Source organism: Bombina bombina, chromosome 4 (genome assembly GCF_027579735.1).
Source record: "Bombina bombina isolate aBomBom1 chromosome 4, aBomBom1.pri, whole genome shotgun sequence".
In the NCBI taxonomy this organism is placed as follows: Eukaryota; Metazoa; Chordata; class Amphibia; order Anura; family Bombinatoridae; genus Bombina; species Bombina bombina.
Window position 1 is genome coordinate 732,311,973 of NC_069502.1, and position 25,693 is coordinate 732,337,665.

The 25,693-nt window shown below is 40.2% G+C and overlaps 1 protein-coding gene across 1 annotated transcript in view; it reads right to left on the reverse strand.

The window, feature by feature from the left end:
* Positions 1-21,945: 21,945 nt before the first annotated feature.
* Positions 21,946-25,693, reverse strand: part of SLC18B1 (solute carrier family 18 member B1) — a 204,047-nt gene continuing 200,299 nt past the window's right edge. Inside the window, exon 15 of the mRNA XM_053710946.1 lies at positions 21,946-22,486. Coding sequence (XP_053566921.1) covers positions 22,423-22,486 — 64 coding nt within the window. The 3' untranslated portion in view covers positions 21,946-22,422. The remainder of the gene's footprint in view (positions 22,487-25,693) is intronic.

Genomic DNA, 25,693 nt, shown 5'->3' on the forward strand with positions numbered 1-25,693 from the left:
GATGTAAACTGCCTCCCACCCTCATAGATCTTTTGCTTGAGGATGCTCCAAAGGTTCTCAATAGGATTGAGGACAGGGGCGGATGGAGGCCACACCATGACTTTCTCTCCTTTTATCCTCATAGCAGTCATTGATGCAGAGGTGTTCTTTGCAGCATGAGATGGTGCATTGTAATGCATGAAGATGATTTTATTACGGAAAGGATAGTTCTTCCTTCTGTACCAGGGAAAGAAGTGGTCAGTCAGGAACTCCACATACTTTGCCGAGGTCATCTTTACACCTTCAGGGACCCTAAAGGGGCCAACCAGCTCTCTTCCCATGATTCCGGCCCAAAACATGACTCCACCACCGCCTTGCTGATGTTGCGGCCTTGTTGGAACAACCATCCACTACTCCATCCATCTGGACCATCCAGGGTTGCACGGCACTCATCAGTGAACAGGACTATTTGAAAATTAGTCTTCATGTATTTTTCTGCCCAATGCAGCTGTTTCTGCTTGTGAGCATTGGTTAGTGATGGCCGAATGGAAGGTTTATGCACAGTTGCAAGACTCAGGAGGACTCTACACCTTGATGTCCGTGGGACTCCAGAGGCACCAGCAGCTTCAAATATCTGTTTGCTGCTATGTAATGGTATTTTAGCAGCTGCTCTCTTGATCCGATGCATGAATCTGGCAGAAATCTTCCTCAATGTGCCCTTATCTGCACAAACCCGTCAGTGCTCTGAATCAGCCACAAATCTCTTAATAGTGCGATGATCACGCTTAAGTTTTCAGAAATATCTAATGTTTTCATACCTCGTCCAAGGCATTTAACTATTTCACACTTTTCGGCAGCAGAGAGATCCTTTTTCTTCCCCATATTGCTTGAAAATGGTGCTCTGCTTAATAATGTGGAACACCCTCCTTTAGTAGTTTTTCCTTTAATTGGGCTCACCTGGCAATATAATTATCACAGGTGTCCGAGATTGTTTTCAGTGATCAAAAGAGCCCTGAGACACAATGCAATCCATGAGTTAAACTGAAAAAAAAAAAAAATAATCTTTGTGACACTGAAATATAATTTGCATAATAATTTGGAACAGGGTGTAGACTTGGACAAGCGAGCCACCCCAGCAGAAGCACTGGCAACAGGGCAGAGAGCCGCCGGCTTCTGCCCAGCACCTGTAACAGCTCCAGGAAACCAGGGAGAGGAGGAAGTCGTCCTCCCTCCCCTTACAGAGAACCCCTTGCCGGGAGAGATGGATGTCAATAACTCTACCCAGCAGCAGAACCCCTTCCCAGGAGAGGAGACAGTCGGTCTCTCGCCCCAGCGGCAGATCCAGGAGCAGGGAGAGGAGACAGGCGGTCTCTCTCCCCAGCAGCAGATCCATCCCCTGGGAGCGGAGGTAGTCGTCCTCCCTCCCCGTAAGCAGAACCCCTTCCTGGGAGAGGAGAAAATCGGTCTCTCTCCCCAGCAGCAGAGCAATCCCCTGGGAGTGGAGGTAGTCATCCTCCCTCCCCTTACAGAGAACCCCTTGCAGGGAGAGATGGAAGTCGATAACTCTCCCCAGCAGCAGAACCCCTTCCCAGAAGAGGAGACAGTCGGTCTCTCTCCCCAGCGGCAGAGCCAGGAGCTGGGAGAGGAGACAACCGGTCTCTCTCCCCAGCGGCAGAGCCATCCCATGGGAGTGGAGGTAGTCATCCTCCCTCCCCTTACAGAGAACCCCTTGCAGGGAGAGATGGATGTCGATAACTCTCCCCAGCAGCAGAACCCCTTTCTGGGAGAGGAGACAATCGGTCTCTCTCCCCAGTGGCAGATCCATCCTTCGGGATCGGAGGTAGTCGTCCTCCCTCCCCTTACAGAGAAGCCCTTGCAAGGAGAGACGGGTATCGATCTTTCCCCAGCGGACGAATCCCTTTCTGGGAGAGGAGGCAGTGTGGCCATGGAACTTAAGGACACTGGAACTTGTGGGACAGCAATTGTTTGGGAGCTGGCCTTAGCAAACTTGTTTGGGACTTTGCCTTATGTGACTATCCCTGCGCCCAGGGCATAAATGCCAGCAGGAACCCCCCAGGATGCCCCAATCTCAAGAGAGATGGGATAACCTCTCCCAGCAACCGAGAAGTGGAGGGCCACCATCGGACAGCCCCAGGCCGACCCGTTAAGGGTCTAGCCGGGTCTGCCGAACTGGAGGGGGGGAGATGTCACGGATACCAGACACCTAAGGCTACCCCCCCACCCCCTTACAACCTCACCCCTGTTGTTTCTCAGTTGTTTTGGGCTCCTCAGAGTAACCACAATCTCTAGAAGCTTTTGTTTGCTTGTTTTGTGAAGAGCTGGTGTATGATCAGGAAAACCCTCCTAGGCTGGCCAGGCTCCTGGAACTCCCGGTCGGCCGCCTCACCATGGACACCTGCCTAACCCCTCTCAGGCTGTCCGGGCTCCTGGAACTCCCGGTCAGACACAGGACAGCAGGACACCCGCTAACTTTACCCCTAGTTGCTCTAGCAACCATGTGCCCCAAAGCTCGGCTCTTTTGGGGATTAGTAACCCCTAGGGAGGACAAGAGGTGGGGGAATTACCAGAGGGGAGCTCCTTTGGGAACTGGGGTTTTTGGACACCCCTATCCCCATAAATTTAACAGACTGTCCCCAGAAATGAATCATGCTGATTTTTGGACTGTGGCATCTGGGGACTGAAAGCTTCTGGGATCACCCCGAAACTGCCACCCCTGTGTCCTGGGACTGTGGCTTCTATGGAGGTGCCAGCCTGTCTGGAGGGGCGGGAATGGCGGGAAAATTGGGGCATTGTTTAGCATCTTATCAAGATGAGTTGTGTGTATAAAAGATGTGTGTGTTTTCAATAAAATCAGTTCTTGTTTCACCTGAATGCTAGTCTGTCTAGTTATTTGGGTGGGCTCCAGCTAGAATCACTTTCCTGGGCTACATAGCAGCCTGTTCCAGGCAGAGGAAGGACCCTCAGGCAGAGCTACCCAGTCTGGGTAGCCGGAGTCTGCCACAGGGTGGGACCCCGAGTACTGGTGCTGTCGGGCATCAGGGGTGGCTACAGGCTGTGGTCACTTGCCAGCTACATAGCTGCAGTCTGGGGAGAAGCAGGACCCGTTTGGCGGAGCTACCCAGTCAGGGTATATGGGGTATCCGTTACATTTAGGTAATAATTGTAAGTTTTATTTAGATTTATTTGAATTATATTTAAGTTAGGGGGGGTTAGGGTTAGACTTAGGCTTACATTAGGGTTAGGGTTATGGTTAGGGGTTACGTTAGGGGTTAATATATTTGTTTAGTGTTAGTGATGTGGGAGGCCAGAGGTTTAGGGGTTAATAACTTTAGTATAGTGGCAGCAACATTTGGGGCGGCAGATTAGGGGTTAATAACTGTAATGTAGGTGGCTGCGATATCTTGAGCGGCAGATTAGGGGTTAATAGTTTTATTTAGGTGGTTGCAATGTTAGTGGAGGCAGATTAGGGGTTAATAACATTATGTAGGTTGTGGCGATGTTAGGGGCAGCATATTAGGGGTTAATAACATTATGTAGGTTGTGGCAATGTTAGGAGCAGCAGATTAGGGGTGTTAAGACTTGGTTTTAATGTTAGAATGTTAGGTTTAAACGTAACTTTTTCTTTCCCCATAGACATCAATGGGGCTGCGTTACGGAGCTTTTGTTTCCGCGATCACAGGTGTTAGGCTTTTTTTTAGCCGACTCTCCCCATTGATGTCTTTGGGGAAATCGTGCATGAGCACATCAAAACACTGCTTGTATTTGGGTGAGGTATGGAGCTCAACGCAACCATATCGCCCGCGCAAGCCGTGTTTTACAAAACCTGTAATAGCAGCGCTATAGGGAGGTTAAATACTGCCGCTTTTGTGGCAGTCGTTAATTTACCTATAGAGCTCAAAACTCGTAACCTAGCTGATACAGATTAAAGATTGTAATAGCGTAGTCACTCCACTTTTAAATTCCTTAGCACACCGGAAAATAGAGACAAATTGTTTTTAACGTTTTTAATATAAAAGAAAGTGCTGAAATATGAACAGAGTTGCACAAGCTCTTTATAACATAAGAGAACAACAAAGTTCCTGTCACGTAATTAAAGGCACGATGCTAATAGATTTTACTTCATTATTTTTTAATTATTTTCGTGTTCATTTCGTAGTATGCTGGAGACAGTGTCAATGTTTTAAAGGGACAGTCAAGTCCAAAAAAAAACTTTCATGTTTCAAATAGGGCATGTAATTTTAAACAACTTTCCAATTTACTTTTATCACCAGTTTTGCTTTATTCTCTTGGTATTCTTAGTTGAAAGCTAAACCTAGGAGGTTCATATGCTAATTTCATAGACCATGAAGGCAGCCTCTAATCTAAATGCATTTTGATAGTTGTTCACCACTAGAGGGCATTGGTTCACATGTTTCATATAGATAACATTGAGCTCATGCACGTGAATTTACCATGGAGTCAGCTCTGATTGACTAAAATGCAAGTCTGTCAATAGAACTGAAATACGGGGGCAGTCTGCTGAGGCTTAGATACAAGGTAATTACAGAGGTAAAACGTGTATAATTATAACTGTGTTGGTTATGCAAAACTGGGGAATTGGTAATTAAGGGATTATCTATCTTTTAAAACAAAAAAAATTCTGGTGTTCACTGTCCCTTTAAGTAACCCCTTCTGTTCTTTCAGTGTCACTTATGGATCTTTTCACTTAATTCAATTAACCCTAAAGGGACATTAAACACTAAATGCTAGGTAGAATGTTGCATTCAAATAATATATTAGTCTGAGAATAACATGTATTAGTATTTTTTTTAAGTTTCATTAGCTGTTTAACCCCTTAATGACAACTGACGTACCAGGTACGTCCTGCAAAAACTAGCAGTTAGTGACAATGGACGTACCTGGTACGTCAGTTGTTTAAGAGAGTGCTGGAGGCGATCGCAATTGCTTCCAGCAGCTCTCAGGGTATTGCAGTGATGCCTCGATATGGAGGCATCCTGCAATACCTTTTAACAAGCCTCCGATGCAGAGAGAGCCACTCTGTGGCCCTCTCTGCACCGGTATCAATGGTGCAGAGTGTTCCGGGGGGAAGCAAAGAGCCGGCAGCGTGCGGGCGCGCGCGTGCACGTGGGGGGCGCGCGTGCACGTGGGGCGCGCGCGCGCATATTAGCCACTGACACCAATGAAAAAAAAAAAGTTCAAAACATAAAAAAAAAATATATATATATATAAAAGGATCTGGGGGGGGGGGTTGGGGGTATTGAGGGGGGGGCTGCTACACTACAGAAAAGTTTATAAATATTTTTGGGGGCAAAATTTATAAATATTTTTGGGGGCAAATTGGGTACTGGCAGACAGCTGCCAGTACCCAAGATGGCGGCAATTAAGTAGCAGGGAGGGTTATAGAGCTGTTTGGTGGGGGATCAGGGAGGTTGTGGGCTAAGGCAGGGCTCCATTACAGCAGAATACATTTTTTTTAAAAATAAAATAAAAAAAACTCCTTTTATTTAGTACTGGCAGACTTTCTGCCAGTACTTAAGATGGCGGGGACAATTGTGGGGTGGGGGAGGGAAGAGAGCTGTTTGGGAGGGATCAGGGGGTGGGATGTGTCAGGTGGGAGGCTGATCTCTACACTAAAGCTACAATTAACCTTGCCAGCGCCCTACAAGCTACCTAATTAACTCCTTCACTGCTGGGCATAATTCACGTGTTGTGCGCAGCAGCATTTAGCGGCCTTCTAATTAACAAAAAGCAACGCCAAAGCCATATATGTCTGCTATTTCTGAACAAAGGGGATCCCAGAGAAGCTTTTACAACAATTTGTGCCATAATTGCACAAACTGTTTGTAAATAATTTCAGTGAGAAACCTAAAATTGTGAAAAATGTAAAGGTTTTTTTTATTTGCTCGCATTTGGCGGTGAAATGGTGGCATGAAATATACCAAAATTGGCCTAGATCAATACTTGGAGTTGTCTACTACACTAAACTAAAGCTAAAATTAACCCTACAAGCTCCCTACATGCTCCCTAATTAACCCCTTCACTGCTGGGCATAAAACACGTGTGGTGCGCAGCAGCATTTAGCGGCCTTCTAATTACCAAAAAGCAACCCCAAAGCCATATAAGTCTGCTATTTCTGAACAAAGGCGATCCCAGAGAAGCATTTACAACCATTTGTGCCATAATTGCAGAAGCTGTTTGTAAATAATTTCAGTGGGAAACCTAAAGTTTGTGACAAAATGTGTGAAAAAGTGAACATTTTTTTTAATTTGATCGCATTTGGCGGTGAAACGGTGGCATGAAATATACCAAAATGGGCCTAGATCAATACTTTGGGATGTCTTCTAAAAAAAAATATATACATGTCAATGGATATTCAGGTATTCCTTACAGATATCAGTGTTCCAATGTAACTAGCGCTAATTTTGAAAAAAAAGTGGTTTGGAAATAGCAAAGTGCTTCTTGTATTTATGGCCCTATAACTTACAAAAAAAGCAAAGAACATGTAAACATTGGGTATTTCTAAACTCAGGACAAAATTTAGAAACTATTTAGCATGGGTGTTTTTTAGTGGTTGTAGATGTGTAACAGATTTTGGGGGTCAAAGTTAGAAAAAGTGTGTTTTTTCCATTTTTTCCTCATATTTTATAAAAAAATTTATAGTAAATTATAAGATATAATGAAAATAATGGTATATTTAGAAAGTCCATTTAATGGCGAGAAAAACGGTATATAATATGTGTGGGTACAGTAAATGAGTAAGAGGAAAATTACAGCTGAACACAAACACCACAGAAATGTAAAAATAGCCATTGTCATTAAGGGTAAGAAAATTGAAAAATGGTCCGGTCATTAAGGGGTTAAATCTTAACAAAATATATGTGTCAAGTTTTAATGTCTTTAACCCCTTAATGACAACTGACGTACCAGATACGTCATACATTAACAAGCAGTTAATGATAATAGACGTACCTGGTACGTCAGTTGTCTAACAGAGTGCTGGAAGCGATTGCGATCGCTTCCAGCAGCTCTGCGGGTATTGCAGTGATGCCTCGATATGGAGGCATCCTGCAATACCCCTTTACAAGCCTCTGATGCAGAGAGGGCCATTCTGTGGCCCTCTCTGCACCGGAGCGTCGTTGGTGGGTGGGAGCAAGGCAGGTGGGCGGCCTGCCAAGGGCCTGTGATGTGGAGGGGGGCCGGATCGGAGGCGGCGGTGACCGGGGGCGCGCATGGACGCATGCACGTGCACAGGGGGCGGCGGTCGGTCGCGTGCACGGGGCGGGAGCGGGTGGGAACTACTGCGCTACAGAAAAATGTTATACAAAATTGGGAGAAAAGGGGGGTGTTTTTTTATTTCAAAAAGAATCAAAGGGTTCTGGGAGGGGGGGAGCTACACTACAGAAAATGGCAAAATAAAGCCGAAAAAATAATAAAAGCAAATGTTTTTTTACTAAATGGTACTGGCAGACAGCTGCCAGTACCCAAGATGGCGCCCATTAAGATAGAGGGGGAGGGTTAGAGAAGTGTTTTATGGGGGATTCGTGAGGTTGGGGGCTAAGGGGGGATTCTATACAGCAGCATATGTAAATATGCTATAGAAAATTTTAAAAAATATATATATATATACCTTTTATTTTAGTACTGGCAGACTTTCTGCCAGTACTTAAGATGGCGGGAACAATTGTGGGGTGGGGGAGAGAAGAGAGCTGTTTGGGAGGGATCAGGGGGTCTGATGTTTCAGGTGGGAGGCTGATCTCTACACTAAAGCTAAAATTAACCCTGCAAGCTTCCTACAAGCTACCTAATTAACCCCTTTACTGCTAGCCATAATACACGTGTGGTGCGCAGCGGCATTAAGCGGCCTTCTAATTACCAAAAAGCAATGTCAAAGCCATATATGTCTGCTATTTATGAACAAAGGGGATCCCAGAGAAGCATTTACAACCATTTATGCCATAATTGCACAAGCTGTTTGTAAACAATTTCAGTGAGAAACCGAAAGTTTGTGAAAAAATTTATGAAAAAGTGAACGATATTTTGTATTTGATCACATTTAGCGGTGAAATGGTGGCATGAAATATACCAAAATGGGCCTAGATCAATACTTTGGGATGTCTACTAAAAAAAATATATATAGATGTCAAGGGATATTCAGAGATTCCTGAAAGATATCAGTGTTCTAATGTAACTAGCGCTAATTTTGAAAAAAAGTGGTTTGGAAATAGCAAAGTGCTACTTGTACTTATTGCCCTATAACTTGCAAAAAAAGCAAAGATCATGTAAACATTGGGTATTTCTAAACTCAGGACAAAATTTAGAAACTATTTAGCATGGGTGTTTTTTGGTGGTTGCAGATGTGTAACAGATTTTGGGGCTAAAAGTTAGAAAAAGTGTTTTTTTTTCATTTTTTTCTCATATTTTATAATTTGTTTTATAGTAAATTATAAGATATGATGAAAATTGAAAAATGGTCCGGTCATTAAGGGGTTAAAACAATGGGGCTGCCATGGTGTAACTTAGGTTAAGTTCTCTGCTGTGGCCAATAAGGGACAGTTATAAATAGGTCACTAGAGTGTGCAGCCAATGGGTGTGTGGAATATAACAGTGTACTGCACTTCCATTTCTAGCAGGAACTGAAAAAGTCACAATTTCAGAATCAAATTAAAGGAAAAGAGGACAAAATAAATAATAAAGTATATTGCAGAGTCTTTTTTATTTTTCAATCTTTATTGAGTTTTAAAGCAAAAAAAGAGATACAAAAACCATAGTCTTCTGCTAGTGTACAATCTAATATTCAATAATACTAATAATTATTGAAGAATTGCTTCATAATAGTTGAGTATAAGGCAAAAAGCGGAGCCACCAATAAAGCTTTGAATACTTAGAATAAAGTATAACGTCTTTGGTTAAGATATCTAGGCCTCCATTACATATAGAGCGTTGCCCGCAATAGCCGGCAACGCCAGATTTTGCACGATTTTTGTATTACATATACGCCGTATCATACAAGTTACGCGCGTATTTTTCACCCTTCGCCCGTATTTTTTTTTACTCATAGACTAACTTAGAACAGACGCGCAATTTGGTATCCAATATACAACGTAAGGTCTTACGCGCTGAATTCAGAAAATCTACTCCATTCTCATCTCGCCACAAATTGCAGGCCCAGCAACCTTTGCACTGACTTAAAAACCAACGTAACTCTCTGAAGGCCTAACAAGCGCATGCTCAATCACATACATATCAGTCGCTACATATCAACCAATCACAAACAGCACAACCTCTCACCCAGAAGCCTTTAAACACTTGCCAGTGCACACCCTCATTAGCCACCATGTTTCCCCTGCTTTACATAGATAGACAGCCTCGTGGGGCACAAGGGGTGCTGGAAGCCCTACAAGCCCCTGTTGTTCATGATATACCCGCTGATGCTCTTGTTACTGCTGAGGTCCCTGGTCATGGTGCTGTAGCCATCCCTGCTCCTGCTGCTGCTGTCCCTGGTGCTGCCCCTGCTGCTGTTGTTGCTGCAGCTGGTCATAGAATTACATACTGCGTATTTCCACTGCATGTAAGTGAAACTACTACATCCCACCCCCCTTCCCTTAACCACCCTAATTACTGAAAATATCTAATTTGTTTAATTCATGTTTAGGTCACTATGATTTATTGACTATCATTAATAAGAATGTAAATGGATGTTTATACCTTATGTTCACACCTTCTGTAAATACATTATTATTTATATATATCTATATATATATATATACCCACGTGGCAATTTATATTGGATGTGAGAAACCTTGATTTACATCTTAGAAGTGAATATTACTATATGTACCCTTCATACACAACTATGTGATGTGGTTTATAGCAGATGAATATGTCATAAACATGATAACATTACCTTTTTTGGGCCATTTCCACACAGGCCTTATTATATGTTTTAACAATATTAGTGTACTAAAACACACCTCACATGGATGTGGATGACAATTATATGGTAAATAACAGAGGACAAGATTTATGGTGAACTATAAAAATATTTATTTCTTTTTAGGCTTCTTGGATGAGGGGGCTGAGGTGACTGTAGTGGATTTCCTTGTTTTCCTGGTTTGAGAAGATTCAGATGTTTCTGCTGGAGTGCTGGCCACAGATGATAGGCTGGAGGCAGTGTCCTGCTGGTGTGTAAAGTGCTCAACCAACACACCCAAGAGTTGATTTTGTTCCCGCCATCTATTGTCCATCTGCATGTGCACATTGTGATTTGTGATATGAGGGATTTTAATATGAAAAGTATACATGTATGTGTTTCATACAATAGTTCTGTGTACATGTCAGTGATGGAGAAAATGTGTTCTTTAAGTGACACTATGGTCACACAATTGCCTTTAGCCTGATGTAGGCACATAACGTGCTTTCTTGAGCTAAAAGTATTGTGATGGCTATAGTGTCCATTTACTGAAAACTCTACATGTGGCTTGTGGCCTGTGTTACTCAGAGACATGTTAGTATTGCACTATTCCACCTCATATCATGAATTGCATTGTGTTAAGTAGCATAAATGTCAAATATAATTGTAGATGTTTTTGTTAGTAGGCCAAATACATTGCTCCTCATGTGTGACATTAAAGGATGTTATATCTCAAATACATATAATACTGGTGTGTGGGACATTACTCACCAGCATGATGTGCTGTGGTTGCAGCTCCTGAGTCACAAGACCCTGGAAGTCCACGGACTGCTGTGATACTCAGGGACCTGCGTATCATCTCCTGCCAGGTGTTATATTCTATGTCCAGGGGTGGACCACCGCCTGTTCCCCTCTGGTGCATAGCTTCCTGCCCCATCTTTTCTTTCACCCGCCTCTTGCAGTCATTCCACCGCTTTTTAAGGCCCTCAACAGTCCTCCTCTGTGGGGTCACACTGTTGACGGCATCCTCTACCGCCAACTATGCTGTTTTACGCCTTTTGGCACTGGCCAAAGAGGGCACTGTAATTGTCCATGATGGCCTGGACTAGGGCAACATTTTCATTGAATGAGAAGTTTGGACATCTTATCCTCTCATCCTCCGTGGACACCTGGCTTGCTCCCTGTGATGTCCCTGGTGTGGGTTCCTCCATATCCTCTCCCTCCTCCTCCCCTCTGTCCCTCTTCTAGATGTGCCTGGTCTATGGGGCTCTCGGGCATCTCCCCTCCCATCATCCCTTCTAGCTCTCCCTCTCCCCACTCCACTTACTCCCTGACGGGGACCCCACTGCTCCTCCTGTCCTCTACAATACTCCTCTCCCTGCCACTCCTCTCCCCTCCTCCCCACCTCTCCCTGCACACACTCACACACACTCACTCCCAGTTCAATCACAACCTAACACTCAGCCTATCACACTGTAAAATTGAAAAAAAAGTGTGGTGTCTTTGTATATGTACGTATGCAATATGTAAAAAAATGTGTAAGTGTACAAGCTTAATCAACCAACAATGCAACCTAACTCCTCTGTTTGCGCCTCTCTCTCTCTCTCTCTACTCTGACTAATCCTCCACTCCACTGTAGTGTGCTGTAGCTCAACGAACCATCCAAACACACTGAAGAAAATGTCGGCTGTGCATGGGTTTATATATGAATTTTGAATAGCGTAATTACGTGTCGCATTTTAAGATGAAGTCGCGGTTCATTTTTATGAGTGTTAGCCTAATTTGCATAAAACTACTCTTTATTGAGACTTTACGTGGACAAAATACTAGGGTAAGTTACTTGCGAAGACTAAAATGTGTATTTGCGCACTTTTCGGAAGAACGCCAGTTTGTCCTACTTACACCAGTTTAGCATCTAACGGCACAGTATATGTAATACCCCGATGTGCAAGGTGAAATTACGGGCAGCGCAGGTTCCCACACTTGTGCCGAAACCTGCGCCGTATATCGGATCGCGCCCCTAGTCGTTAACATATAAAACGGTTATTTAACTTAGGAAATGATAATCCAAATAGTGAGAAAAAGAGGTAGAAAAGTAAATGAAAGAATAGAGAAGAAGAGAAAAGAAAGGGAAGGGAGCTAACATGGAGCATGAAGAGAGGAGAGTGAGAAAACGGACCAAGCAAAGATGATTTCTAGTCTGGATGATACTATCTAATGTATTTGCGATTGTAGGGATTTCCAATAAAATGTAATATGCTGGAACATAGATAACCTATTTCTCTGTAGATATTTAGAAAAATCAGCAGCACTATTAATTGTAATATCTTATGTAACTTTTATTGTTCCCAGAGGACAGAAAACATGAGATTTCAGGCCTGCAAGCCCTTAATCACATGCTATCTGCAGGAGCTGGTGAGAATCTACATTGCATGTACTATTTCTCTATAGATAAGAGTATTCTTCAAGTATCACTAATTCTTGAGTTCTTGCCAACAAAGAGCATACGCCATTTAGGCCAATTTGAAATAAGGTAAGTCTGAGTATACATTTGATATTATTGTGTAAGAGGACCATAATGGGCGTAAGCTAGAATGAATCTCCCAAAAGGCTCAAAAAACTGATTCCAGGGAGCGACACAGGCCTTCCAGATGTGGACATGCCCACCATATGTGTGTCATAGTGCCTATGACTCTGCATTCCCTCCAGCAAAAGGGTAAGGATCTTGGGTATAAAGTTTTTAGGTGAACTGGCGTTAAGTACCAGCGGGACAGTAATTTATCATTTGTTTCTAAGATTCGTGACAAAGCAGAAGATTTTTTTAATATTAGAGAATAGATTCATCCATTTTTGATGGGAAATATTTATCTCCAACTCATCCTGCCATTTTTGTGTGTATGCAGGTAAAGGTGTTTAAAAACTCCCATCTAATATTCGCCTAGACATTTGTAAAGTGCCTCTGGCAATATCAGTTAGCCGACACAGTCGTTCAAAATGGAGCAATTGCCTAAAGACGTCTTGTTTGTAAGGGGAGATTTGCAAGTAATGATGTAATTGTGCATATTTAAGCCATTAGAAGTAACCCCCTGCTATGCTCTGTAAGTAAGTGTGAGGTCTGAGTTTCCCTTGGTGTGTAAACTCTAGAATGGGGGTTGAAAATCCTAATTCATAAAAAGTATAAGTTTTTAATATTCTGCGTTGTGGAAAATGGGAGACAAAGGGGATTTTGGGGAGGAGATTACTTTATACTTTTTAATAATTTAATCCCATAGGAAAAAGATATGGTGATATAAGATGGAGGTTTTTGCCGTCGGTGGTCTCTAATGTGAGGATATCCAACACATTGGTCCTACTGCAGTTATTTTAAGAATATGTGTGTCCAGGTAGACCCATGGTTTGTCTTTTATCCTAGTGTGCCATACTAACACCCTTTGTAGTATAATTGAATAGTAATATTTCAAATAGATGGGACCCCCAGGCTGCCACTGTCTCTTGTACAGTATAGTGTATATCTTACAACTCTGGGTTTGAGTTTTCCCCAGATGAATGTGTTGAGGGTAGCTTGTAAGTTTTGGATGTATACCGTGAGGAGAGTAATCAGAGTCGTTTGAAGAACATTAAGGATTCTGGGCAAAATCTCCATCTTAACGAACTGAATGCAGCCCCACCAGGATAAAAATTTGTAAGACCAAATTCTACAGTCTTTTTGAATTCTGTCGAGGAGGGGGTTTATAATTAGAGGTGAATAGATTGGGGGTAATGTCTAAGTATTTAATAGATTTTGAGCGCAAGGTGTAGGGACACACGGTTGTAAGAACTGGGAAGGCTTCATATTGATATTTAGGACAACCGATTTCTGATTGTTTATAAGAAAGTTTGAGAGGCTACCGAAGATGTGGAATTCCTCCATTAAGGATGCCAGAGTAAAGGGGAAACGTGAGGGTAAGGAGAATATAATCCGCATAGACACTAATTTTGTACTCATTATTACCAATGAATACTCATTTAATTTGATTATTTTGTCTAATATGGGCAACTAGCGGTCCTACAGCCAAAATAAACAAGATTGGGGAAAGGGGGCAACCCTGCCTCCTGCCATTATTTATTTTGAATGGGTCAGTTAAGATTCCATTCACTTTAAAGGGACAGTATACACCAATTTTCATATAACTGCATGTAATAGACACTACTATAAAGAATAATATGCACAGATACTGATCTAAAAATTCAGTATAAATCATTTTAAAAACTTACGGCTAGATTATGAGTTTTGCGTTATGAGTAAAAAAGCTGCGTTATGGGTTATAACACTGCTTTTTCACTACCGCTGCTATCTTGTAGGTACAGCTTTCTCACACACACTTTTTGGCCGTACCGCAAATTAACTTACGCAATTTGCGTAAAGTCTTTTTTCAATGGGACTTCCATAGCTCCGGTATTACAAGCTTTTTTTTGAAGGCCAAAAAGTGAGCGGTACAGCCTATCCCGCAAGATTCTAAACACAATCTAAAGTCAGTAGTTATGAGATTTACACTACAAAGCTGTAGCATAAAACTCATAACTAAAGACTAAAAAAGTACACTAACACCGATAAACTACCTATTAACCCCTAAACCGAGGCACTCCCGCATCGTAAACACTAAAATAAAATTATTAACCCCTAATCTGCCGCTCCCGACATCGCTGCCACTATAATAAACATATTAACCCCTAAACCGCTGCACTCCTGCTTCGCAAACACTAGTTAATAAATATTTTTAACCCTTAATTTGCCACCCCAAACATCGCCACCACCTACCTACATTTATTAACCCCTAATCTGCCGCCCCCAATGTTGCTGCCACTATACTAAATTTATTAACCCCTAAACCTAAGTCTAATCCTAACACCCCCTAACTTAAATATAATTAAAATAATTCTAAATAAAACCTACTATCATTACCTAAATAAATCAAATTTAAAACTAAATACTTACCTATAAAATAAACCCTAAGCTAGCTACAATATAACAAATAGTTACATTGTAGCTAGCTTAGGGTTTATTTTTATTTTACAGGCAAGTTTGTATTTATTTTAACTAGGTAGAATAGTTATTAAATAGTTATTAACTATTTAATAACTACCTAGCTAAAATAAATACAAATTTACCTGTAAAATAAAACCTAACCTAGGTTACACTAACACCTAACATTACACAACAATTAAATAAATTACATAAATTAAATACAATTACCTAAATTACAAAAAAAACTTCAATAGGCAGGCGAACTTTAAAACCAACAGGGACTCTTTCTGGCCACAATAGTGATGGAAAAGTTATTTCAAGGTGACTAACACCTGGACTGTGGCATGCCGGAGGGGGATCCATGGCAAAACTCCCATGGAAAATTACATAGTTGATGCAGAGTCTGGTTTTAATCCATAAAGGGCATAAATCACCTAACATTCCTAAATAGTTTGGAATAACGTGCTTTAAAACATCAGGTATGATGTTGTATCGATCAGGTAGTGTAAGGGTTACGCCCGCTTCACAGTGACAGACCAAACTCACCGTTTAAAGGGACAGTCTACACCAGAATTTTTATTGTTTTAAAAGATAGATAATCCCTTTATTACCCATTTCCCAGTTTTGCATAACTAACACTTTTATAATAATATACTTTTAACCTCTGTGATTATCTTGTATCTAAGCCTCTGCAAACTGCCCCTTTTTCAGTTCTTTTGACAGACTTGCAGTTTAGCCAATCAGTGCCTGCTCCCAGATAACTTCTTGTGCACAAGCACAGTGTTATCTATATGAAATACGTGAACTAACACCCTCTGATGTTTCACAGGCAAAAACGTTTTTTTTTTTTAAATTTACACTACTGCTACAACAGATATGAGTGGTGGCACTAGTTGGCAAGTGGGCCTGGCACACACGCTGGCAGGCAACTGCAATTAGATTACACTAGCAGACTGATGTTTCACAGTCAAAAAAGTTTTTTAAAAAAAATTTACACTACTGTTACAACAGATATGAGTGGTGGCACTAGTTGGCAAGTGGGCCTGGCACACACGCTGGCAGGCAGGCAACTGCAATTAGATTACACTAGCAGACTGATGTTTCACAGTCAAAAAAGTTTTTTTTTTTTTTTTTAAATTTACACTACTGTTACACCAGATATGAGTGGTGGCACTTAGCAAGTGGGCCTGGCACACACGCTGGCAGGCAACTGCAATTAGATTACACTAGCAGACTGATGTTTCACAGTCAAAAAAGTTTTTAAAAAAAATTTACACTACTGTTACAACAGATATGAGTGGTAGCACTAGCTGGCAAGTGGGCCTGGCACACACGCTGGCAGGCAGGCAACTGCAATTAGATTACACTAGCAGACTGATGTTTCACAGTCAAAAAAGTTTTTTGTTTTTTTTTAAATTTACACTACTGTTACACCAGATATGAGTGGTGGCACTTAGCAAGTGGGCCTGGCACACACGCTGGCAGGCAGGCAACTGCAATTAGATTACACTAGCAGACTGATGTTTCACAGTCAAAAAAGTTTTTTTTTTTTTTAAATTTACACTACTGTTACAACAGATATGAGTGGTGGCACTTAGCAAGTGGGCCTGGCACACACGCTGGCAGGCAGGCAACTGCAATTAGATTACACTAGCAGACTGATGTTTCACAGTCAAAAAAGTTTTTTTTTTTTTAAATTTACACTACTGTTACAACAGATATGAGTGGTGGTACTGCAGGCAGGCAACTGCAATTAGATTACACTAGCAGACTGATGTTTCACAGTCAAAATTACACAGGCAAAAAAAAAAAAATAATAATGATGTTCTAGCACTAAAAAGGACTTTTTGGGGTGCTGTCCTTACAGCAGAGATCAGATGAGTCCTTCAGGACTGTAGTGGACACCGAATACACTAGCCTAGCTATCAATTTCCCTATGAAATCAGCAGCAGCTACACTGTCCCTCCTCTCACTAACAATGCAGCTTCCGAATTAATCTAAAATGGCTGCTGTCCAGGAGCTGGGAGGGTCTGGGAGGGAGTGGGGGCGGATCGAACATCGCATATGTTCGCCCGCCGCTGCGAACACGAACAAGCTATGTTCGCCGGGAACTATTCGCCGGCGAACAATTCGCGACATCACTAATGAAGACTTCTCCCGGCTTCGTTGAGGACTTCTTGCAGCTTCATTGAGGATAGATGTCCGGTCTTCAAGTGTAAGTGGGTCTTCTGGGTTTTTTAAGGGTTTATTAGGTGGGTTTTATTTTTAGGTTAGGGTTTGGGCAGCAATAGAGCTAAATGCCCTTTTAAGGGCAATGCCCATCCAAATGCCCTTTTCAGGGCAATGGGAAGCTTAGTTTTTTTGTTAGGATTTTATTTGGGGGGTTGGTTGTGTGGGTGGTGGGTTTTACTGTTGGGGGGGTTGTTTGTATTTTTTTTTACAGGTAAAAGAGCTAATTTCTTTGGGGCAATGCCCCGCAAAAAGCCCTTTTAAGGGCTATTGGTAGTTTAGGCTAGGGTTTTTTTTTTTATTTTGGGTTGTGTTTTTTTTTTTATAGGGCTATTAGATTAGGTGTAATTAGTTTAAATATCGGATAATCTGTTTTTTATTTTGTGTAATTTAGTGTTTGTTTGTTTTGTAATTTAGGTAATTGTATTTAATTTATGTAATTTATTTAATTGTTGTGTAATGTTAGGTGTTAGTGTAACTCAGGTTAGGTTTTATTTTACAGGTAAATTTGTATTTATTTTAGCTAGGTAGTTAGTAAATAGTTAATAACTATTTAGTAACTATTCTACCTAGTTAAAATAAATACAAACTTGCCTGTAAAATAAAAATAAACCCTAAGCTAGCTACAATGTAACTATTAGTTATATTGTAGCTACCTTAGGGTTTATTTGATATGTAAGTATTTAGTTTTAAATAGGAATTAGTTAGTTAATGATAGTAGGTTTTATTTAAATTTATTTTAATTATATTTAAGTTAGGAGGTGTTAGGGGTTAATAAATTTAGTGTAGTGGCGGCAACATTGGGGCGGCAGATTACGGGGTTAATAAATGTAGGTAGGTGGCAGTGATGTTTGGGGCAACAGATTAAGGGTTAATAATATTTAACTAGTGTTTGCGATGCTGGAGTGCGGAGGTTTAGGGGTTAATATGTTTATTATAGTGTCTGCGATGTTGGGGGCAGCAGATTAGGGGTTAATAAGTGTAGGTAGGTTGCGGCGACATTGGGGGCGGGAGATTAGGGGATAATAAATATAATGAAGGTGTCTGCGATGTCGGGGGCTGCAGATTAGGGGTTAATAAGTGTAAGATTATGGGTGTTTAGACTCGGGGTTCATGTTAGGGTGGTCAGGTGTAAACATAAATTTAGTTCCCCCATAGGAATCAATGGGGCTGCATTAAGGAGTTTTACGCTGCTTTATTGCAGGTGTTAGGCTTTTTTTCAGCCAGCATTTCCCATTGATGTCTATGGGGAAATCGTGCACGAGCACGTAAAACCAGCTCACCACTGACTTAAGCAGCGCTGGTATTGGAGTGCGGTATGGAGCACAATTTTGCTCTACGCTCACTTCTTGCCTAATAACTCCGGGTTTAGGAAAAACCTGTAATACCAGCGCTGTAGGAAAGTGAGTGGTGACAATAACGTGCAAGTTAGCACCACACTCCTCTTACCGCAAAACTCTAATAATAATCTAGCCGTTACTTAGAAGCTTCAAGTTTAGCACCGTTGATTAGATAAGCAGGAATACCCAGGGAAAGTGTCTAAATTGGAGACACTCTTCCCCTCCCCCCTTCCCTGCATATCAAATGACAGATTATACAAACAGAAGTCAGCAGTAGACTGCAAAAGCATGACTACTTCTGACACTGAAGGGCTTGGTGTAGGAGTCTGAAAATCTGCACAATTATAAAAAAATAAGCAAAACTATACAGATGGGCTATATAAATGGATCATCTACAAAACATTTATGCAAAGAAACATTTGGTGTATAATGGCACTTTAATATGAGCTGATGGGGCATTGTATAAAACAAAGATTCTGTTAATCATTAGTGATCCAAAGTCGTATCCCAACAAAGCTTGTTTTAGGAAGTGCCAATTAAGCCTGTCAAAGGTTTTTTCTGCATCAGCAGAGTCCAGGACAGTTTCCAAATTATGTGCTTTAACATGTTCCATCAGGTGCAATGTTCTGATGGTATTGTCTCTGGCCTCTCTGTGCGTAATGAAGCCAGCTTGGTCAACAAAAACAAGTGTAGGTAAAATAGAGTTAATACAGGAAGCTAGAATTTTTGCAAATATTTTGGCGTCTGTATTTAAAAGTTTAAAGTACAATAAGAATTTTACATCTAAGGATAAATGTGCTTTGGATAATTTGAATAAAAACAAACAATTGGTGGTGAAAAGTGCGGATAAGGGTGGGTCAATTGTTTTATTGGACAAAAAATATTATGTCCAAGAAATTAAAACACAATTATCTGATATTAATGTATATAAACAATTGACCCACAACCCTATCTTTGAGATTAAAAAGGAGATTGAGGCTTGTGTTCGATTTGCATTTAATAATGGCATTATTGATAAGGATGTGAGAAGGTTTTTACTAGAATCTGAGGACATCACTCCAGTGATGTACACTCTGCCAAAAGTGCATAAAAATCTGCAAGCACCTCCTGGCCGCCCAATTGTGGCCGGCATGGGCTCAGTATTGTCCAAGGTATCAATATATTTGGATAAGGTTCTTAGACCTTTTGTTAATTCTAATTCATATATCCAGGATACACGAGATTTTTTAGCCAAATTGCGTGATTTGCATCTAGGGGATAATAAATGCATTCTTTTTAGTCTGGATGTGACATCGCTGTATACAGCTATCACACATGAGGCAGGGATTGGAGCAGTAGAGAAAGTTCTGAGTGAATCTGATAGATACACCACATCACAGGCAGAATTTATTTTGCAGTTACTTAATATTATTTTAAGGTGTAATTATTTTCTTTTTGAGGACAATTATTATCTTCAGCTCCAAGGGACCGCCATGGGTTCCAATGTCGCCCCCACATACGCAAATATTTTTATGAATATGTTTGAGGAACATTTTGTTTATAACAATCCTTTATTTTTATCATATGGCGCCACCTGGTGGCGCTATATTGATGATGTGTTTGGGGTGTGGGGGGGGCGACATTGGAACCCTGGTAAATTTTGTGAATGAATTAAATGCAGCAACTAGTCACATCAGATTTAAGTTAGTCTTTAGTGAGTGTTGTATTTCTGGACACAGTTGTGTCAAAGTGTAAATCAGGTCTAACTGTGGACCTTCATAGGAAAGACACAGATTGCAACACTCTCCTACACTATAAAAGTGCACACCCCCCTTCACTGGTAAGATCTTTACCCAGGAGCCAGTTTTTACGTGTAAGGCGTATTGTGTCTGATGAAACATTGGTAAAGACAGGCTTAAAGAAATGGGGGATCGCTTCCTACAAAGGGGGTATCCATGTGAATTAATTGAGACTGAATTTAGGAATGCATTAAATACCCCTAGAGAGTTGTTATTGGAAAAGAAAAAACCTATGATGGATGATAATAAAAAAAGCCCTAGACTAGTGTTTGTAAGTCAATTTGCCCCTTGGAATCAACAGGTTATGAAGATTATTCGTAGGCATTGGCACATTTTGAGCACTTGTAATCCTAATATTCAAGAATTTAAGATTCCCCCTATGCCAGCTTTTAAATGAGGAAAAAACATAAAAGATGTTCTGGTACGGGCAGATATTGGTCCATCTAAGAGACCAGTTCAAACTTATTTTGGTAAGAAAAATCTGGGTAGTTTTCCCTGCTTAGGGTGCTCAAATTGCAACAGTATTATTAAAGGGCCAACATTTAGTCATCCAAGTACTGGCAAAAAATATTTCATTAAGGGACATTATACTTGTAATACTGATTTTGTGATATATTTGATTAAATGCCCATGTGGGCTGGGTTATGTGGGCGAGACCACCCAGTGCGTCAAAGAACGCATAGTTCAACACAAAAGTAGTATTAGAACCAATAAAAAGGATGCCCCAGTTGCCCATCATTTTTTGTCTGCAGGGCATAATTTAAGCCAATTAAGGTTCCAGATTTTGGAACAAGTAGAACATCCTAGAAGAGGGGGTGATAGAATTAAATTGTTACAAAAACGTGAAGCATATTGGATTTATGAATTAGGGACATTATCTCCAGGGGGCATGAATAAAGAATTAGATTGGTCAATTTTTCTGTAGAAATCTAATTGAAAAATTTTTTATTAAATAAAATGTTTACATCTATCTTTGCTAAAATATAGTGTAAAGGAATAAGTTAAAATCATACACTGCCTGAGAGTCTGCACTGTACATTGATATATTTTAGACTATGTATTAATTCACTGCTGGATAAGTAATAGTTAAATTAAAATTATTTAGATAAGTGTGATGTTTGTAGTTGACCACATGGGGGCAACATTCGGTTGTTAATGTTATACCTGACTTTTCAGGTGTTACAATTAGCTGTGCAGGTGTGACTTATTTTGGGTATATAAGAAGTGAATCAGTGTCTGTTTGTTATGCAAGATTAAGGACTTGTGTCCGAAACGTTGCTGATTTTTTGATCTTGGCTCAATAAAGTAAACTATTCATTGAACTTGGTGGTGCGACTACTATCTCTTGTTGTATTTAAAAGGGAAATAGGGCAGTAATTGCACGGTTCATCTGGGTCTTTACCTGGTTTGGGTAGGAAAGTAAGATGTGCTCTTATCATATCGAGAGAAAGTTGGCCCTAATCATCTAAGGATTAAAAGATGGAAGCTAGGTACGGTGCTAGAATGTGTTTATAATAAACTGCGGAGAGTCTTTTTTATATATATATATACAATTTATCATTTTATATTACCATCTCAAAGTGTTTAATGTCCCTTTAATTTTAACACAAATATAAACCATTCATAAATTATATTATAAATCACATTGACTTTTCAGAAAAGATGACACTACACTCAAACTGCTTAATATATGTTTTTTTATACATTAAACAAACAAAAGTCTACTGGTAATAACAGACAACAATCGCAGTGGAGTGGCAGATACGTATTCACATACATACATTTGGTTATATATTGACACAGTGATAAACACAGTTTTTATACTTAATTTTAAATAAGCTCACACAACCTGGCAATTCTTCTCCATGTCCTCTGACATGTAGATAAATGTTTAGGGATCAGTAGGTGAATGAGTTGGCAGCCATTGGGGAGAGATGATGGAGCTATGAACCGTTAATATGCTGCCATATAATAGAACAGTTGCAGCATTCTGGATTAAAAACAAATATTGTTTGAAACCATAACAGAAAATGTGGGTATTCAATAACACTCTAAGGAGTAGTGTAAAAGTCTGAATGTCTCAGATCACATATTTAGTATCCTCTGTATAAAACGTGTTAATGGCTGGCTAGTAGGATAAATAAAAATAAACACAACATATCATTCCTGTTCACACCGTAATAAAGGTTCTTGTTCTTCAGTTGTAGAGTTAACAACAGGCACACTAAGATTGAAATAAAAAAAAATATGGTTATTTTGATGCGCACACTACAGATACAGTAAAACCCCTGAAATTTAAAAACCGCATATAACATTTCTGTTAAAGGGACAACCCCAAAATGTTTCATTCACTATTCAGATATAGCATACAATTTTAAATAACTTTTCAATTTACTTTTATTATCAAATTTGCTAGGTGCTGGGAGCTAGCTGAACACATCGGACTTCATGTATTAAAGACTGTGCAGACAAGGTTCTCAACATGAGAACAGTCAGTGGACACTGTACTTCCCACGCCTGTATGTTCCTTTATACACTCACTTGCCTGTCAATCACCCTGAATGAATGTATTCAGGGGGGATTTCTATATGACATCTTAGAGGTGGCAGAGAGTGTAATAAGCAGCGGTTTCTTACATTACAGAAAGCAGGCTCACATATGCTTACGATGCTCAGTACACTGAACCCATTAAGTGAGCCAATGACAAAAGGCATATATGTGCAGCCACCAATGCATTGCTGCTTCTGACCCTACACCTAGGTATGCTTTTCAATAAAGGATGTAAAGAGAATAAAGTAATATTAACCTACATACGGGTAGATTACGAGTCTTGCGTTATGAGCTGTGCGGTGCTAACGTGCAGTTTTTTTCTCACCGCTCACTTACCTGCAGCGCTGGTATTACAGGTTTTTACAAACCCGGCGTTAAAAGGCAAGAAGTGAGCGTAGAGCAAATTTGTGCTCCATACCACACTCCAATACCAGCACTGCTTAAGTCAGCGGTGAGCTGGTCATACATGCTCGTGCACGATTTCCCCATAGACATCAATGGGGAGAGCGGGCTGAGAAAAAGTCTAACACCTGCAAAAAAAGCAGCGTAAAGCTCAGTAACGCAGCCCCATTGATTCCTAAGGGGAAACACATTTTATGTTTACACCTAACACCCTAACATAAACCCTGAGTCTAAACACCCCTAATCTCACACTTATTAACCCCTAATCTGCCGCCCCCAACATCGCCGACACCTACATTATACTTATTAACTCCTAATCTGCTGCCCCCGACATCGCGGACACCTACATTATACGTATTAACCCCTAATCTGCCGCTCCAGACATCACCGCCGCCTACACTATGCTGATTAACCCCTAATCTCCCTCCGACAATGTCGCTGCAACCTGCCTACATTTATTAACCCCTAATCTGCCGCCACCAACGTCACCGCCACTATTCTAAATTTATTAACCCCTAAACCTAAGTCTAACCCTAACACCCCCTTACTTTAATATAATTTAAATAAATATAAATAAAATTACTATCATTAACTAAATTATTCCTATTTAAAACTAAATACTTACCTGTAAAATAAACCCTAAGATAGCTGCAATATAACCAATAGTTACATTGTAGCTAGCTTAGGGTTTATTTTTATTTTACAGGCAAGTTTGTATTTATTTTAACTAGGTAGAATAGTTACTAAATAGTTATTAACTATTTAATAACTACCTACCTAAAATAAATAAAAATGTACCTGTAAAATAAAACCTAACCTAAGTTACACTAACACCTAAGACTACACTACAATTAAATAAATTCCCTACATTAAATACAATTAAATAAATTAAATTAGCTAAATCACAAAAAAAAAACACTAAATTACAGAAAATAAAAAACAAATGACAAGATCTTAAAACTAATTACACCAAATCTAATAGCCCTATCAAAATAAAAAAAGCCCCCCCAAAATAAAAAAAACCCTAGTCTAAACTAAACTACCAATAGCCCTTAAAAGGGCCTTTTGCAGGGCATTGCCCCAAAGAAATCAGCTCTTTTACCTGTTAAAGAAAATACAAACAACCCCCCGAACAGTAAAACCCACCACCCACTGTTCCAATCAGCCAATAGAATGCGAGCTCAATCCTATTACATCATCAGCCAATAGGATTTTTTCAACCTTAATTCCGATTGGCTGATAGAATTCTATCAGCCAATCAGAATCTAAGGGACGCCATCTTGGATGACGTCATTTAAAGAGATATTCATTCCGAAGAAGATGTCGATTGAAAATGATGCTCCGCCCCGGATGTCTTGAATATGGAGCCGCTTCGCGTCGGAAAGATGAAGATAGAAGATGCCGTCTTGATGAAGACTTCTGCCCGTCTGGAGGACCGCTTCTGCCCGTCTGGAGGACCACTTCTGCTGGCTTTGTTGAGGACATCTTGCTACTTGGATGAAACTTCTCCCGGTAAGTGAATCTTCGGCCGTAAGTGTTAGGATTTTTTAAAGGTGTATTAGGTGGGTTTATTTTCAGGTTAGGGCTTTGGGCCGCAATAGAGCTAAATGCCCTTTTAAGGGCAATGCCCATCCAAATTCCCTTTTCAGGGCAATGGGGAGCTTAGGTTTTTTTAGTTAGGGTTTTTATTGGGGGGTTGGTTGTGTGGGTGGTGGGTTTTACTGTTGGGGGGGTTGTTTTTTTTTATTTTATTTTACAGGTAAAAGAGCTAATATCTTTGGAGCAATTAACCGCAAAAGGCCCTTTTAAGGGCTATTGGTAGTTTAGTTTAGGCTAGGGTTTTTTTTTATTTTGGGGGGGCTTTTTTATTTTGATAGGGCTATTAGATTAGGTGTAATTAGTTAAAAAATATCTTGTAATTTGTTTTTTATTTTCTGTAATTTAGTGGGGTTTTTTGTGATTTAGCTAATTTAATTTATTTAATTGTATTTATTGTAGGGAATTTATTTAACTGTAGTGTTAGGTGTTAGTGTAACTTAGGTAAGGTTTTATTTTACAGGTAAATTTGTATTTTTTTTAGCTATGTAGTTAGTAAATAGTTAATAGCTATTTAGTAACTAGTCTACCTAGTTAAAATAAACACAAACTTGCCTGTAAAATAAAAATAAACCCTAAGCTAGATACAATGTAACTATTAGTTATATTGTAGCTAGCTTAGGGTTTATTTTACAGGTAAGTATTTAGTTTTAAATAGGAATAATTTAGTTAATGATAGTAATTTTATTTAGCTTTATTTAAATTATATTAAAGTTAGGGGTGTTAGGGTTAGACTTAGGTTTAGGGGTTAATAAATTTAGAATAGTGGCTGCGACATTGGGGAGGGAGATTAGGGGTTAATAAATATAATGTAGGTGTCGGCGATGTTGGGGCAGCAGATTAGTGGTTAATAAGTATAATGTAGGTGGCAGCGATGTTAAGG